The sequence below is a fragment of the Taurulus bubalis genome (assembly GCF_910589615.1).
Source record: "Taurulus bubalis genome assembly, chromosome: 2".
Classification (NCBI taxonomy): Eukaryota; Metazoa; Chordata; class Actinopteri; order Perciformes; family Cottidae; genus Taurulus; species Taurulus bubalis.
The window spans coordinates 43,186,167-43,202,431 of record NC_136590.1 but is presented as its reverse complement, the minus strand read 5'-3'; the positions used below and the strand labels follow the sequence as shown (position 1 = coordinate 43,202,431).

The following is a 16,265-nucleotide window of genomic DNA, read 5'->3' as shown; positions in this document are numbered from 1 at the left end:
AAAAGCCAGACTGAAAGCTGCTTCCAGTCTCTATGCTAAGCTAAGCTAACTATCTCCTAGCTCCAGATTTGTGTTTATCTTACAGACATGAGAGGGCCGTCGACCGTCTCGTCAGATTTTTCCAAAACTACCTAACTAGCTGCTGGAAGACGGTGACAGAAACACACTGTATTGACACTTCAACTTTCCCCAGTAATCCTCCTTAAGATGCTTGATCCTTCTGCAAAGATTACAGTTTATGGGGCTGAGTGGCTGAGTGGCACTGGGACACAGTGTGGGAACGACGCTCCCTGAGAAAGTTCCCTAATCCAGACCTCTGTGCCTGGCCTCCGTGTCGGGGTCATTTTACGACTCCCTTTTTTCACTATCACTGTCTCCATTTGCTGTGCGCCACTATTGAACCAGTGACGACACAAATCCAGGAAATACACAGCGTTTCTGTGATTGGTAGCCAGCGGCTGTCCTTAGACATTTACACACATTCCAATCCAGGACAAAGTTTCCACCGCTTTCTCTCATCGCTGGCGTTTGGGGTCAAATTAGCGCGTTAACTTGTCAAAACAACTTCACTTAGCATTAGCATGGCAGACGAGCCCTCTCATACATTATCAGTATTTGTGTCAAAACAAGATGAATGCCTCTCCCTCTCTCGCCGCTGAGCCCTTATCTTTGATTCCAAGCATCGTCCTCGCTCGTCCCTTGCCTTCCTTTTCAAGGGTGTTCAGGACGAGGCTCTTAATTCTGAAGTTTTCGACACCAAAAGAGTCGCATCTTATTAGAGATAACGTATTTTTCATCTGAAATTGCCGCACGTTTAATAGTAAACACGACCGTCCTTAAAGTTTTCGGGAACAGGTCAGATTTCAGAGCCACCGTAGAGGCAAACGTCATGAACGCAAATGGCATCTGATAAGCCGATTCACTTTTGACTCCCAGCACAGATAATTTACGACAAGCAAGGTGAAGAATAGAGAGATGCAGAACTCAAAGATGGGAAACAAAGGATGGAGGAAAGATTAGAGAGTGGTGGTTGTGCTGTAGGCGCTGATGTCAGTCATTCATTAGCCCGTCTGGGTCTCTAGCAGCTTCTAATTTTCAACAGAAGCAAGCCTGGCCACCTATTTGGCTTCTTGCATAGAGCAAGTCAATCATTTTTTATCGTAGAGAATAATAAAGTATGTAAAACTACGTAATGAGAGGAAGGTGTCATAAATGAACTAGAGGAAAAAGAAAATGGAGACAGTTCAAATCCGAGATGAGGACAGTGTGTCTCTGCTGTTCGTTCACACACCTGATGTGTGTGTTCACACACCCTGATACTAATGAGGCGGGTGGAGAAGCTCTACACACCGAGCTGCTCGGCATCCGAATATCAACATCTGCTCTTGCTAGTTCTGAGAGAGCGGGAGGAGGAGCGAGTGCAGCGTGGGCATTGAGGACCAAATGGCGTCATCGTGGTCCTCGTCGGCTCCTTCAGCGCCACACAAGCTGCTTTCATCTACCCCCAAAAAAACCAAGTCCTTCCTCCGCTCCCGCGTCTTCATCGGCCTGCTGCTCCTAGAGGGCCGGCCGAATTCCCATCGCCTCTCCTCGAGTTTTGTGACGAAGGTTTTTGGTCCGAGAGTCAAAATGAAAGGTACCGTGATGATCAGCTACGGGATCAGCTTTAAGCTCAGCCGGGCTTTGTGTCCGGCTGCAGCACAGGTGCATTATGGGTTGTGTGTGATGCCGGGAACACATGCCACATCACGGCAGAAATACCCGACATGTCAAAGTGCAGGCGGCTGTTTACTCCTCATCCATTCATGTAGTCGTTATACACACATCAGCTAACCGTCTGTCAACCTCCAACCATGCCACCACATCTCTTTAATGGCATCCACTGAGACACACACACACACACACACACAAGCACACAAACAGCCACCGGGGACAGATCGTCTCCGTCCGTCTTTTTTGACACGTTGAGTCACGTTACACCATGATGTTTCCCATCTTTTGATTACAGCCATAAAATTATAACCAGATTCACAGGTTGAAGGCTGGTGGATTTATAAATGTCAACACACTCATTATCTCTGTGTGTGTGTGTGTGTGTGTGCGTGTGTGTGTCTCACACATACACGACCCTAGCAGCAGGAGGAGAGGAGTGTAATGGTGTCCTGAGCAGATCATGTCACCTGTCATACGTCCGTATCGTCCAGATTGATCTCCACAGCTGTCAGTGACTCCTTGGGCAAATCAAATGTCTTTACTGTATCTGTGTGTATCTGTGTGTGTGTGTGTGTGTGTGTGTGTGTGTGTGTGTGTGTGTGTGTGTGTGTGTGTGTGTGTGTGTGTGTGTGTGTGACATGCCATGTGGTATGACACTCATCTCCAGCCTCCCCACCCTCACTGTGTGCTTTCTGTGTCCTGAATAAATGCAGGAAATGTTGCCTCTCGCTTGGTGTTCTTCAGAATGACACTGATTAACCCGGCGAGGCCCGGCAGTTACAGGTCGAACCAAAGTCGCATATTCATCACTGATCGGCCCAGATGGCGGCTTTTGTGGCAGATGATATGTTGACTCTCGCTTTGTTTCCTTCTGCATGGATTATGAATGGAGTGGAACGTCTTCATAACATAAATTGAAGGAAAAAAAATAAGTTTGCGTCTGAATGGGTCAAACAAACACAGGAAACCAAGTCAACGTTGAGGTTCCACCGTAGTTTTGTTCTGTAACTTTGCTAACACTAGTTAAGTCACAAACGCAGTCGTTTAACGTTAGAAATATACTTATTTGAACCCAACTCCCGATCCCTTGTGTTTGTTGCCAAACCCTAAGTACCATAAAAGTCCGGTTACAAGCCGCTTCTACCTCCGGTGGGTGTCCCCGCTGTAGCAAGCTAGCAACAGCGCTAGTTAGCGCTGCTGCTACTGGCCGCGTCCCCTCTGCCCAAGTCGGGTGTCGAGTCGGGGCTGGTGCCGCTACCTTTGGTGGTTGTCGGGTAGCTATTGGGTAGCTAGCAGGTAGGTAGCGGAGCACTAGCGGAGCACTAGCGGAGCGCTAGCAGGAGCGTGGCTACAGCGGGGAGCTAACAGGGACACTGACCGAAGGTAGTAGCGGCTTGTAACCCGACTTTTACGGTATGTTTAAAAACTAAGAGATCCTACGCTGGAAGTTTATTTTGAAAAGACGCTGTATGCTTGTATTGTGTGGTAACTCAAAAGCGACACTGGAGGGGAACCTCGTGCGCCATAGTTTGACAACTAGTGAGAATGTGTTGCCCAATTACAGATTGACGTCCCGCTGTTTTCAGGAGTTTTGACTCCTGAATTCAACCTCCAGTTGGGAGTCCCAAGGATGTGACTTTGATCATTGTCTGTGTTGAGCGATGTTGAATTATTCCAGACCTACTTCCCAGCCTCATTCTGTATGCGCGCCATCGGGTTCCATTACTGGAGTCGTAGTGTAACAAAGGAGCACACAGGTAATGCAGTTGCATTTCTTAGATATGAGCAGAGAATAATCAATACGTGTTTGTTTTTGGAGCTGACTTTAATCCTGCAGTTTATTCTTATACGGCATCGGCCTGCTGGAGACATTACTCTGCGTAAGTGAAGGTCACTGAGTCAGTATTCAAATGTGGGAGTAGCCAGCCAGCAGTCTCAGAGTGGGCTACTTCCTGCCTGACCCCCGACTACTGGACTTCACTCCACGCACAAGACAAACAGTCCCGGAACAGCGCTATCAGGACGCCCAGCTTTTTCCTCCCTGCTATCATCCACACAATGCAGAGGAAGTGTGTGAGTGTGAGTGTGTATAGTGGGTGTGAGGCTGCCTTTTGATTTTATTTATTGTATTGTGTCGTGTAGACAATGTGAACTTTTGCTTCTTCTGTATTTCTGCGTACTTACTCGTCACTTCTAATCGACGGCATCGGAGCCGTTCTTTGCTGTTAAATGAGAGACGACTTCTTCTTTTTTTGTGTGTCTTAAGCTGGATTTGAATGGAGGGGCCATTGAGTCAGCGCCGGATAAGACTGATCTCGTTGGATGGACGGGGTTGGCTTTTTATCAGCCGCTCAATAAGAGCCTCAAGCTCTGGCAATTGACAGATTTCAGTAATTTCCTCTACGCAGCCGTTCTCATGGCGTCTCGATCAGATGGACGGCGGCTCCAATTAAAGAAGCGCTCTGTTCTCGTGCTCGGCTCAGCGTCACATGAGCACTGCTGCACGTGAGAACAGAGATATGAGAATGCATACCGTCTTATTTATTAAGCACCAAGAACACGCAGGAATGGGTCCGTGTTTCTCAGCACGAGTTAGTTTGTTACAGCGATCATCATTCAAGTGTAATTATGTTATAGTGACAATACTGCAAGTAAGACAGGGTTCATGTAAACACTGCAATGTGAATATGATCACATGACCATGCATGTGTAGTGCCGGGGATGTGTTGACGTGTTATACTCCTTTGTTCGTGGTACAAAAGCTCAGATTACATGTGTCTTTGAGCATATTAATGTGTTGTGGTGGCGTATGAGAAGGTTGCTGTTTCTTCAGAGTATACCCTCAACATATGATAGATAATCCTGAGTTGGAGGATCAAAATCAAATGAGCCAGATTTTCTAAATTTGGCTGAATGGTATGAATGTATTTGTAGGTCACAAATTAAAAACAGTTTCGCAGCCTCTTCTTCTTCTATTCTGTTTATTCAGCAGATTACAGCCGTGTGGAGTTTGTACCGCCAACCTCTGACCAAGTTTATTCTCTGCAGACCAGTTGATAAAAACGCGTCTCATCCATGTTTCTTTTTATTGCGACATTCCAAAAGTTCTCTTCAAAATGAATGGAATTTCATACACTTTCAGCCAATTGGTCGGTGGTGTATGGTGAATGGATTCAAGATGTTTTATTATAAAGAATGGTGCGTAATGATAATGAGCCTTCAGGTCCTCAACTCTCCTTAACTAAAGTGTCCATTTAACCAGTTCAATCAGTGAGTCGGGTCAGAAACATGGACGGTGCAGCTTCCTCCGCGGTCTTTGGGCTGAAGGCTAACGGCAGGAGGCTAGCATGCTCACAATGGCAATGCTAACATACTGATGTGTAGCATTCCATGCTCACCGTCTCCCTTTAGCACGTTAGCAGAGGCTCAAACCGTGAGGGAGAAGAGCACAGAGGGAGGGGTGTGTGAGAGTTGTGTGTGTGAGGGTGTGTGTGTGTCAGGTAGATGGAAAACCATATCCATAAAAATGAACTTGTGCATGAACACACACGCAGATTTCTACAGCGACAAACACAGACACACACACACTACTGACCCTGCCGGCCTCCCACTATCTCTGTTCCCCCAATTAAGCAGACCCTTCCCTCCATTCTCTCTCTCTCTCTCTCTCTCTCTCTTTCTCTCATCCAGCTGATGAGTGGCTGGTAGTTTCGCAGCTCGAGGACGGAGACGACACATTCTTCTCTCCTCGAGTCCCACTGCTGGGTCTCTCCTTTAATTATACTGGGAAGAACGGCAATCGCACAGTTATCAGATGATGAGCTCTGCCTCGGTCTCTGGCCCTGAGCCCTCTCTGTGAACGAGAAGCTGTGTGTGTGTGTGTGTGTATGTGTGTGTGTGTGTCTGTGTGAGACGACCAAATGTTTTCATGGCAGTCGTGCGCTTCAGGAAAAACCTCTAAAGTGAGCACCCTGTTGATTCTCCCTGTAATGGGATTACTTCAGCCGTGTTTCTCTGTTTGTGAGAAGTGAGGAGAGGATGCTGTTGTCCGGGAGGAAAGGAGGCTCACCAATGAGGAGCAAAAAAAGACCTGTGCTTAATCGGATACTGGGAGGTTTTGATCCGTTTGCAGTCTGAGTTTGCTTTGCAGTTCCCTGTGTTGTTTTCATCAATATGCTCGGCTTCATTATATCTTAAAAAGTGTCAGTACAGACAGAGATACATATGAATACTGTGGAATTTCAGGAACGGTTTCATGTGATTTTTAAGCAGATGTTTATGGAGGAATAATTCTTCTTCAGGCTTGTGACCACATCAAGGTCACATAGTAGAGGACGCACAGCTCCTTCAGGAGGATGTTGTTGCACTGCCCGCCTCTTTGGTCCCATTCTCGTCTGGAAGGAAATCTCTTCACATTTTTTCGGCACAAACGTCAGCCTGGACTCAAGAAGGAGCTGATTAGATGTTAGTGGTCGAAGGTCAAAGGTCACTGTGGCCTCACAAAACTCATAACTCAAGAATTCATAAAATGATGAAGTGATGACTAGTTGTTGGAGGCTGTGATTCTCGTCTGAGTTGTATCTTCTTGGCTAGTTTGTTCCTAAAGTGTTCCTCTGAAATATTCACACGCTAGTCCAACACGTCAGAGGTAAAGATGGAACCCATCTTCTGCATGTTAATGTAAGTGTGACTAAATAATTCAGTGCTACGTACAAAAGAGTCCTCTGTTATTATGAATGCAGAGCACATAAAAGAGCTATTTTACATTATGTAAAATAGATTATGTTGAGTGGTTCTGTAAGCTGGAAGGAATCAAAGTCTCCGTTTGAATGGCGAGGTGGTGAGTCAATACCGAGTGCCAGGGACGTGAACGCATGACAGATAACGAGCTCCGAACTGATCCCAACGACAGCCAACGTCCTCTAGTAATCAGACATTCATCGTTGTTGTGCAGTGAAGCATGAAGATTCACTCGTGTTGCAAAACTATTGTTGCCACCTATCGACGTGATATTAAGTCAGTGGTCCCCGACCCTTTTTCCTCCTTGAATCCCTCTCTACTTATCAGGAAGGCTGAGCTCCCCCACCTCCCTAAAGGTTATACATCCGTTAACAATTTGAATAAAGTGATTCAGCCTCTTAAATTAATTAGTCTGGTTTTATTAAATCAACTTTCTTTAATGAATATAACTCGCCAATTTCTGACCGAGGACACCAACTTTCCACAAATCTCCTATTCCGGTTCACTCCTACCGCTCCACAGCTATTATTCACACTTAGTTTACACCTACATTATTATTTGATTAATTCCTGTGTATGGTTCAAATAGTATGTTATTTACATTGTTTCATGCTTATGGATTTGTGTATCTGTTGATCATTCATGGTGTCATTGAGTTGCACATGCAGTACCAGTAACTACGTGTCACTTTAGCCACGACAGCTGCACATTTCACCACCTGAACCTGAAGGAAGTGGAGCTCCTGGTTGGCAGGAAGACGATCAGCGTGAGAGTAGATGGAGCGTTTCCCTCTGCCGTCAGCTTCTTGGCGTATTGGCACGCATGCAACTGCTCTACGCCGACATTCCTCTGCAGTAAATATTAACAAGGGATTATTTCATCTACCCCCCCCGATTGGTACTCACTAATATATTTCTCCCACTTTGATGATGCGGTGAAACTGGGATAAGCCGTCCCGTGAGTAGTTTATCTCCATGAGAGAAGCGTGACGCCTCCACCCGGCCCCCGGAGGGAGGACTCGCTTGTCCTCCGTGGGGACATCTCTGCAACAACGCTGCTAATCATCCAGATTACATCGTCTCTGTCTTTTATCCTTCTTATTCTCATCCGTTCATCTTTTATCAGGCCGTTTTCTCAAACTCCTTTTTTTTTTTCCAAGAGTATCAACCAACGTATTTGAAATTAGGATGTGAAATTTATTGATGACGTTCTCATTTTCCATGCTCACTGACGTTAGCAGTGGCTGATAGCGCTCTCGGGGGAAGCGACCGTCCCACTCCACCCCATCTTCTACCGCATTAAAGACGCTGGTTGAAGTCAAACCCCATCAAAGGCTGCTGGGCTGCTGCTTTATCTACGGCGAGGCCTGGAGAAGTAAACGGGCTCAATCTGAAAGGTTTCCTGCAATTAGGAGATTTGCACATTGACAGAAACACACACACACTCGCAAGCTAACTTTTCATCAAGGGGAAAAGGCCCGGCTCTGTTCTGCCTCCACGGCGCTCGCAGAACGCCAGCCGACTCATGTGTGCAGTACACGCTCGGCTCTGAGGTTCATGCTCTCACGCGAGGAAATAGATCTCATCAACGCTGCTGTGCTGCCTCGAGTCCTGTCCATACGTTTCACTGCAGTGAGAGTCCTGAAGTACATCGTGACTACACTCAAGAGGGAGTTGTGCGGAATAATGTGTGCCGGTTTTGACTGCCACTGTCATTTGCAACGAAACAGCCTGATTGTGTCAGGCGCTACTCACCATCTCATTGTTTTCCTTCAAGGAAATATGATGTAACTGTGTGTGTGTAATATCCTGGCCTGAATTGTTTTGGATACAGCTTTCATACAATTTAGCATCCTGGAAATCTAGCAGTTGAACTGGAGGCCACATGTTTTGAATGACTAACTCCCACTATTGAGTTGCATTTTTAACTCCCATCTCAAACCAACATTTTTACCTAAAGCCGTTATTGAAAGTTATGTGATACGATAACGAGATTCCACAAAGTGTGAGTAGGAGGAATAAATGCTGGTCGGATCACAAACACAGGACTTTCACTCAGGAGACCACTGGTTGTGTCTGTTGGTGAACAAAAGTAAACGTTGGCTTTACGCTTGTTACTTAATCTTGTTGAGCTCGTTACTTATCGTAACGTAAGAAAGTTAAGGGCGGTGGATTTTTGTTGACACTCGTTAAGTTGTTGCAATTGTTACGTTATTATTACACAATTACACACACCTTAACAAAGTAGTTTTGTCTCTTAAACCTTACCGGGCCAATGGCACCACAAGATTAATTTACCATTGTTAATTTATTGATTGTTATCAATAACTTGTAGTCAACTACATTTCCTGTTGCGTTTCCAAACAAAAAAAACCCATAGATATCATAATCTCTGTATTAGCAACACTGTTGAAAATGCAGCTAACGACTTGACAACTCAGCCGCCGGTTGTCACAGTAACGCAACACGCTTTACGGCTCAGGAGCTCAGCAGTCAGAGAACTGTAAGGATTTGAAACGGCGAAGAGAAGCTGTATCTCAGACCTCAACAGTCACACAACGAGTAAATGCACATATATGCATTTTATTTCATGGATTGGGTGGCTCTGAATGCCATGGCAACATATTTAGTTTGATCGGGGGTTGTGGTTTTCAAAAAGATTCGGAAAGCATCGCTCAAAGCATACAACGATGGTTCCAAATGCACCCACCCTCCAGAGAGACCCATCCAGATCTCATCACCTCCAGAGACACTCATCCAGATCTCATCACCTCCAGAGACACCCATACAGACCTCATCACCTCCAGAGACACTCATCCAGACCTCATCACCTCCAGAGACACCCATCCAGACCTCATCACCTCCAGAGACACTCATCCAGACCTCATCACCTCCAGAGACACTCATCCAGACCTCATCACCTCCAGAGACACCCATCCAGACCTCATCACCTCCAGAGACACCCATACAGACCTCATCACCTCCAGAGACACCCATCCAGACCTCATCACCTCCAGAGACACCCACCCAGACCTCATCACCTCCAGAGACACCCACCCAGACCTCATCACCTCCAGAGACACCCACCCAGACCTCATCACCTCCAGAGACACTCATCCAGACCTCATCACCTCCAGAGAGACACCCATCCAGACCTCATCACCTCCAGAGACACTCATCCAGACCTCATCACCTCCAGAGACACCCATCCAGACCTCATCACCTCCAGAGACACCCACCCAGATCTCATCACCTCCAGAGACACCCATCCAGACCTCATTACTCCCTCCATTCTCTCCCCACTGAGCCAACTGGCTCCCATCTGCCCCGCCATCAGTCACCATGGAATATTTAAAGCCAATCGTCATGAAGCCTCCAGAGTGGATTTCAGACCTGCCACGTCGGGAAAGATTAAATCTCACTGACCAAATTAAGGGTGAAGAGGGAAGAGTGAATGTTATGAGTGTGACTCGCGTGGCCTTGTTCATTTCTCTATTTATGCCACCATTTCCCATCTCTCCGCACATCCATTCATCTTCTCCTCTGGTGGGGCGAACTCTTATCGGAGCGGAGGGATTTCTGTCAGGAAAGCTTCTTAAAGCAGCACTTGGCAAGATTCTGATAGGGCTAAATCATGAAGAGCAGCCCATCTACACTAATGAGGAGCTGAACATTTGGCCCATTTTCCCAAAGTGAAATGATGGTGTCTGGGTGATCCCTGCTGGGAAGTCTTGTCCAGGTCTCAAATGGCAGATTTAGAACAAGGTCCTACTTTTCCTTGTCCACAATAGTGCGTACACACCATAACCACGCAATGTTATTTTAACGCAATACTGTTGCCTAAACCTAACCAATCATTTCACAGCGTGTCATTTTATCGTTGTGTGTTTCTGCAAGCGGGAAACGAGGCTGATATGAAACCTTTTTTTCTTTCTTTTGGGTTCAGAAATGTGTACACTGAACGTATTGAAACGTTCAGTGACAGCGTTTTGGGTTGAGAAATGAAGAGGTGTTTTTTCCCCAAGATGCATTGCATTCATTTTAATTACACCTCTGCAGACATTCAAAGCCCATTGGCCGTTGCTTTTAGAATACAAGTCATTGCGTTGCGTTGTCCTTCACGACGGGGTCCTGGTCCCAGAGACTTCTACCCTCCATCAGTCCTCACGCTTCTCCTGCAGACTTACAGCAGCCTCTCAGCGGAGTCTGTTACAGCTTACTGCCACCATCAGAGAGCTGCTCCACTGTGACTCATTGCGTTTATGTTTAAGCCTCTTTCTGTCATCTCTGCATGTGCACTGATCCATCCATCCATCCATCAGTTCTCACCTCTCCAGACAAGAGGTCTGCTTCTCTCTGCCACAGCAAATCTGCTTAGGGTCTTAAGAGACATTGACACAATGAATCTCGTCTCCGTCTCTTGTCCTTCCTTTCTCCTCCTTATCAACACCTTTCTTTCCATCTCCTTCCTCACCTCTGTGCATAATGACTTCACTAGCTCGACTCTTTATTAGAAACAATGTTCCCAAAGGAGAATAGCCCACACATCCTGTCTCAGCTCCATCTGTCTTCAGAGTAACGAGGAACTGATACCTACACCTCCTCTCTGTAGAGATCTCTTTACAAGGTGCATTGCTGCCAGTCTACTTTCAGCTGTGCAGAGAAAAGACAAGAGTTGTTCATCAGTAGTAATCAGTCTCACAGCTGGATCTTTCTTTAAATCCTGGGTAAAAACAGGTCGTTTTTTACGTTATCCTGTTGACAGACAGACAAACCAAAAGCATAACCTCCTTGTTGTGTTCTCATCTTCAAAAATGCAGCGATTTGAGGTTTGAATATGAAATCAAATCCTTAAAAATGATGTAATTATTGATAATTGTTCTGTTCCTGGAGCGGTATACAAAATACACCACGTCAATCTGCTTTGAGAGCAACAACCGAGTCCTGATCCTGCTATGTGAACCCAATGAAGCGGATCCTGATTGGTCCTGTCCTGCTGCTTCGTCGTTACCTGTGTTACACCTTAATATGCTCCAGCTGGACACTTCTAAAATGTTTGATTGGGACTTCAAAGCAGCGCTAGGAACCTCTGCAAGTCGGTGATCCCAAACGGCAGCAAGCCTGAGGCAACTAATAGAATACAGAGGACTTCAATACCCAGAAGTCATGCACCATGACATGAGCAGACCAAGTGTCTTCTTTGTAGTGTCTAGGAGAGGTTCAGCTTCGCTTCCACTTGTGCATTAAACTTAGAGCCTTACATTTGATTGCATCACTGGAGAGATATTCTGCTGAGTGACAATTGTGGCAACCAATCAACGGCACCAATTAGTAGGAATGTCGAGCGATATTGTTGAGGAAGAGTGAGGAGGAGCGATGGTTATTTTGGCACAGCACTCACACAAAGGTCCTGTCAGCCTTGCTGGTTACACACAACAACAACAACAACACACAGAAGTCCCATCCATTCTTTACAACGCGAGCACACGCTTTAAAGTGTCTTCATCGCATGCTTTAGTGATGGACCCTGTGTGTGTGTGTGTGTGTGTCTGCTCTACTAGCTCTGTCTGTTTATCTGTTATCATCGTGATGGACAGAGAAGTTAACTCAGACCCACATGATCCCAAATCAAAATCATTCAGTTGAGACTAAGTAGTAAAAATGAATGAATTGGATGAATTAATAAATGAAGCACAGTGAGCATTAACAACAACAATAACCACAGTGATACCACTAACAAACAAAACTGGACATTGCTGATAACATTATTTTCAACGGAAATAAAAGTTCAAATATCAAGCTGCAAAAAAAAGCATTTTCACATCAGTTTCTGTGAGAAGCTCACGTGCTTTGGCTCTCTGCTGCCCCTCTCTGGCCAAACCTGCACGCTACATTTCCCTCTGATGATCGGCCACTGAGTAGTTCATCTTCTTTGTATTTCATTTAGCTCCTAATTTGACCTTGAGATACTGAAGACAGGAATCAACTAGATATTCCAGCTATTAGAGATCAGCTGCAATAATGAGATGAATCCAAGTCAAACTAATTACTTCATTACCACCATCATTGAGGCCATTTCTACTGGGCCTGGAGTTAATTAAATGAATACAGAGGTGACATATTTTGATAGTTAAAAAAAGAGCTTTTTTTTTTTCTTCGAAGGGAACTCTGCACCTCTGTAGAATTCTTTCTTTTTATTAAATGTGCTCTCATCTCAACTCAATTCATGCTCAACTTTCAATGCAAAGACATGAGGCTGTTAACGTTTGTTTGTGTCTATGTTTTGGCTTTTTAGTGCAGCGTTACGACGCAGAGGGCCATAGTTTATTAGAAACGTATGTATGTAATAATTGTCGGGGAATTGCATTTTTAAGACACCCGTTTGGGAGACTTAAATAATCATAATAACATTTCCAAAGTGAGACTTTTCACCCAGGAGACTGATCTTTTATTAAACTAGTTAAAGTTATTAAAGTAGTTTTGTTGCCTCAACTTAATGAGAATGCAGTTTGGAAATGCAAGCGGTTAAAACACTATACCTGTCATATGCATGTGTCTAGAAATGTTGATATGAAACATATTCTTTTGTTCAGAAACGTTGAGGTTCAACATATCCGTGGTTTGCGGCGCTGCACAAGGCCGACATTGTACTGTGGCCGCTGGGCTGCAGGTGGTATATAAATAAAGTTTCATTCACTCGTTTTTTTATCATCGTTGTGAATAATATTAGGATCTGATCCCACACACACGTGCTCGGGACATTGTTGCACGACATATGAAATGTGTCGTTTGATTGAAAGCAGCAGCAGGATGACTAATGACCTAATGATGTGTCGTAAAGTAAACTCTGTTCATCTTTACTTGTTTCTCACTTCTCCTCCTCTTCCTCCACCCAGGCATCTGGGCCCAGTTCCAGACGCCCCAGCCCAGCATGGAAGTGATCAAGGGCCGGATGGTGGTGCTGAGGGCCACGTACAGCACGGGCAGCGACCTGAGCACCAACACCATCGTCTGGAGCTTCGTCACCAACAGCACGCAGCTGGTAAGACGCTGCAAACAGTCACATGAATGGGATGTTTCTTCATCTTCATCTTCATCTCGAATGTACTACAGTATCTGCAGCCCAGCAGGGGAATCTTTTACGTTGCCTTCTGTGGCTGTAGCATCTGGGATTACAGTTACGTTTTTCTTCTGTTAATCTGGCATTAACTCTTCCTTTGTAAACCCGTGGAAATGAATCCAAGACGAACCCGGCGGAAGCTTTTCATGTTCTATGTTATTCCTCTCCCGCTTTAATAAACCACACTGCAGGTTTTCTGCGGTAAATTAGGATGAACGTGTTTTTCGCAAATCAGATTATTTATGCGGTAAAACATGAAATGCAGCAGAGGGGTTTTGCGTAACAAGCCCCCCCCCCCCCCCCCCCCCCCTCCCGTCCTCAGCCCTGTGTTGTTGTTTTCACATCATCATCTAGAGACCTGGCCGTGGCTCAGCTTACGTATCGGTCCAGGTCAGATCATTGGGCTTACAGATGGACGACCCAAAAGAGGATCAGGATGAAAAAGGAAACGGGGGGGAAAGAGAACTCAGAGAGCTGGAGAAGACACAGTTGATTAAAAGAGAGGCTTTTTTTTTCTGTGTGCCCGGACAGCCATCAGTGTCTCACTCTGCTCCGCTGTCATTTGTAGCCAAGCAGATGAATAAAAAGAACAAAGCCAAATAGAAGCCTTATGGCACAGTGATGCACAGCCATCCCCATGCTGGGCCGTCCAGCTAGTGTGAGCTAATTCATAACATTTAACAAAAAGTTTACTTCTTTACAAACTAAATCATTTTCTGGAGGAAGTCATTCATGGATTTGGCGTTTCCTCTGTTTGGTGTCTCACATCTCCCTTAACTGGCCTCCATGCACTGACTAATAAAAAGGTGTGGACTCAATCAGCATTGAAGTTTGAGAGAAACTAAATCAGCTGCATCAGGGTCACATGACCTCACGTCTCCTCCACTAAGCTAAAGGAGGACTAGTGTCCTAGTGAGGACGTCTAGTCGTCTCATTTAGTCTTAGCAACCACCTTTTTAAAGACACGTACAAAATTCACCAGCTGGGTTTTTACTGATGTGTTTTATACCGTAGAACAAAACTTTGGATTCTCATCAGCTTGTGTGCGTTGATCACAGACCTTATTTCAGACAAACACACATTAAAAAGCCCACTGGCTTCGGGACGAGGGAACCGGAAGTAACACAGAAGACTTATTCCTGTGTTTTCGGACTCACTCCTGCAGCCCACTGGTTCCTCTTGAAGATGTTAAGCTTTAAAAATGGGTCACAACATACATTCATACATCATACAATTTGGATTCATTGGCTAAATAATCCCCCGAAACACTGTAGTTTTTAGCATTCCTCAAGCCAGAGTACATAATGCTATTACCTCCAGCGGGGCTTTGGCGCTGTAGTAGCTGAGTATTTGCGGCAGCAGGACTTTGTGTGTGTGAGTCAAAAATAAACTACAGTGCGTGTGTCCATGGCGATGGAGGAACTGGTGGAAACGGGCCACAAATGTGCAGGACGGTGATTCTGACTTATCAGCGGGGAACAAATTGTGTTCCGTGCAACCCAGTTTGACTCCGTAAAGCATTCGGCCAAACGTTTTGAGAAAACAATCACAATGTTCCGGCCAGGATTAAACAGATCCCTGTGACTCTTCTGACCCCGGGGTAACCGGCTCCTCTTTCTGCTCACGTCTGGCGTTCTCCGTTTGCCAGATCATCTCCTACACCAAAGACTCCATGAGCGTGGGCAGCTCCCAGTTTAAAGGCCGCGTGGGCTTCTTCTCCAGCATGCCCTCCGGCGACGTGTCCCTGTACATCAACGACACCAAGGAGTCCGACTCGGGACGCTACGTCTGCCAGGTCATCATCCCCGGCGACCCCGGCCTCACGGCTGAGCTCCGTCTGGAGGTGAAGGGTAAGAGACACTTCCTGTTTGGGGAGACGTGAACACTTCCTGCACCTCGACCTGCAGAGCCGCGTTTTATTCATTCAATCATTGCAATACAATAAGTAAAGCCTCAATTTAATATACAAAACAGAAAGACTGAAAAGGTAAAATATTCCTATCCTAAATTATTATCAATTAAATCAGATCATTAATGCGATATAAAGAAAAAATACTGTATATATATATATATATATGCATACATTTCATTCATACTTGTAACCCTCAAACATTGTTTTATAAACGATCCTTTTGAAAACCCAAAATGAGTTGACCGTTCTTACATTCATGTTAGCGTTGTTCCATAATTTAATTCCTACAATAGAAATGCATCTTTTTTTGTTGCTTTTTGTACAGTAAACTTACAAACATCTCTCAAATCATATTCACACTCATGTATTGAAAACAACACACAGCCTGGCAGTCACTTTGCTTTTACTCTGTACATTGTCTGTATTATTTTATAACAAACCAAATCATTACATTTCCCAACATGAGATCTGACAAACAACGGCTTTGCGTGCTCACAGTAGAAATTGCGTTCCATAATCTAACAGAATAAACCCTCGTGATGCTCTTCCCCTCAGTCCCGCCCGGGGTTCCCAAGTGCTCTGTGTCGGGGAAGCCGGTGCTGAAGGGGAACGTGACTCTGAGCTGCGAAACCAGCTCCGGGAAGCCCGTCCCGCTGTACAAGTGGAGGAAGACCAGTCCCAGCTCCGAGGTCTTCTTCTCCCCCATGCTCAGTGAGTGGACTCCAGTACCGCAGTTGTTGAGCAACTATTGAATTGTCTTGGTATTTTTTGCATGATTTAAA

General features: G+C 45.4%; 1 protein-coding gene across 1 annotated transcript in view; it reads left to right on the top strand.

The window, feature by feature from the left end:
• esama (endothelial cell adhesion molecule a) overlaps nt 1-16,265 on the top strand; it is a gene marked incomplete at its 5' end in the record, with an annotated part of 50,379 nt that overhangs the window by 30,865 nt on the left and 3,249 nt on the right. The window contains 3 exons of the mRNA XM_079234046.1: nt 13,348-13,493; nt 15,220-15,421; nt 16,039-16,194. Of these exons, the coding sequence (XP_079090172.1) occupies nt 13,348-13,493; nt 15,220-15,421; nt 16,039-16,194 (504 nt within the window). The remainder of the gene's footprint in view (nt 1-13,347; nt 13,494-15,219; nt 15,422-16,038; nt 16,195-16,265) is intronic.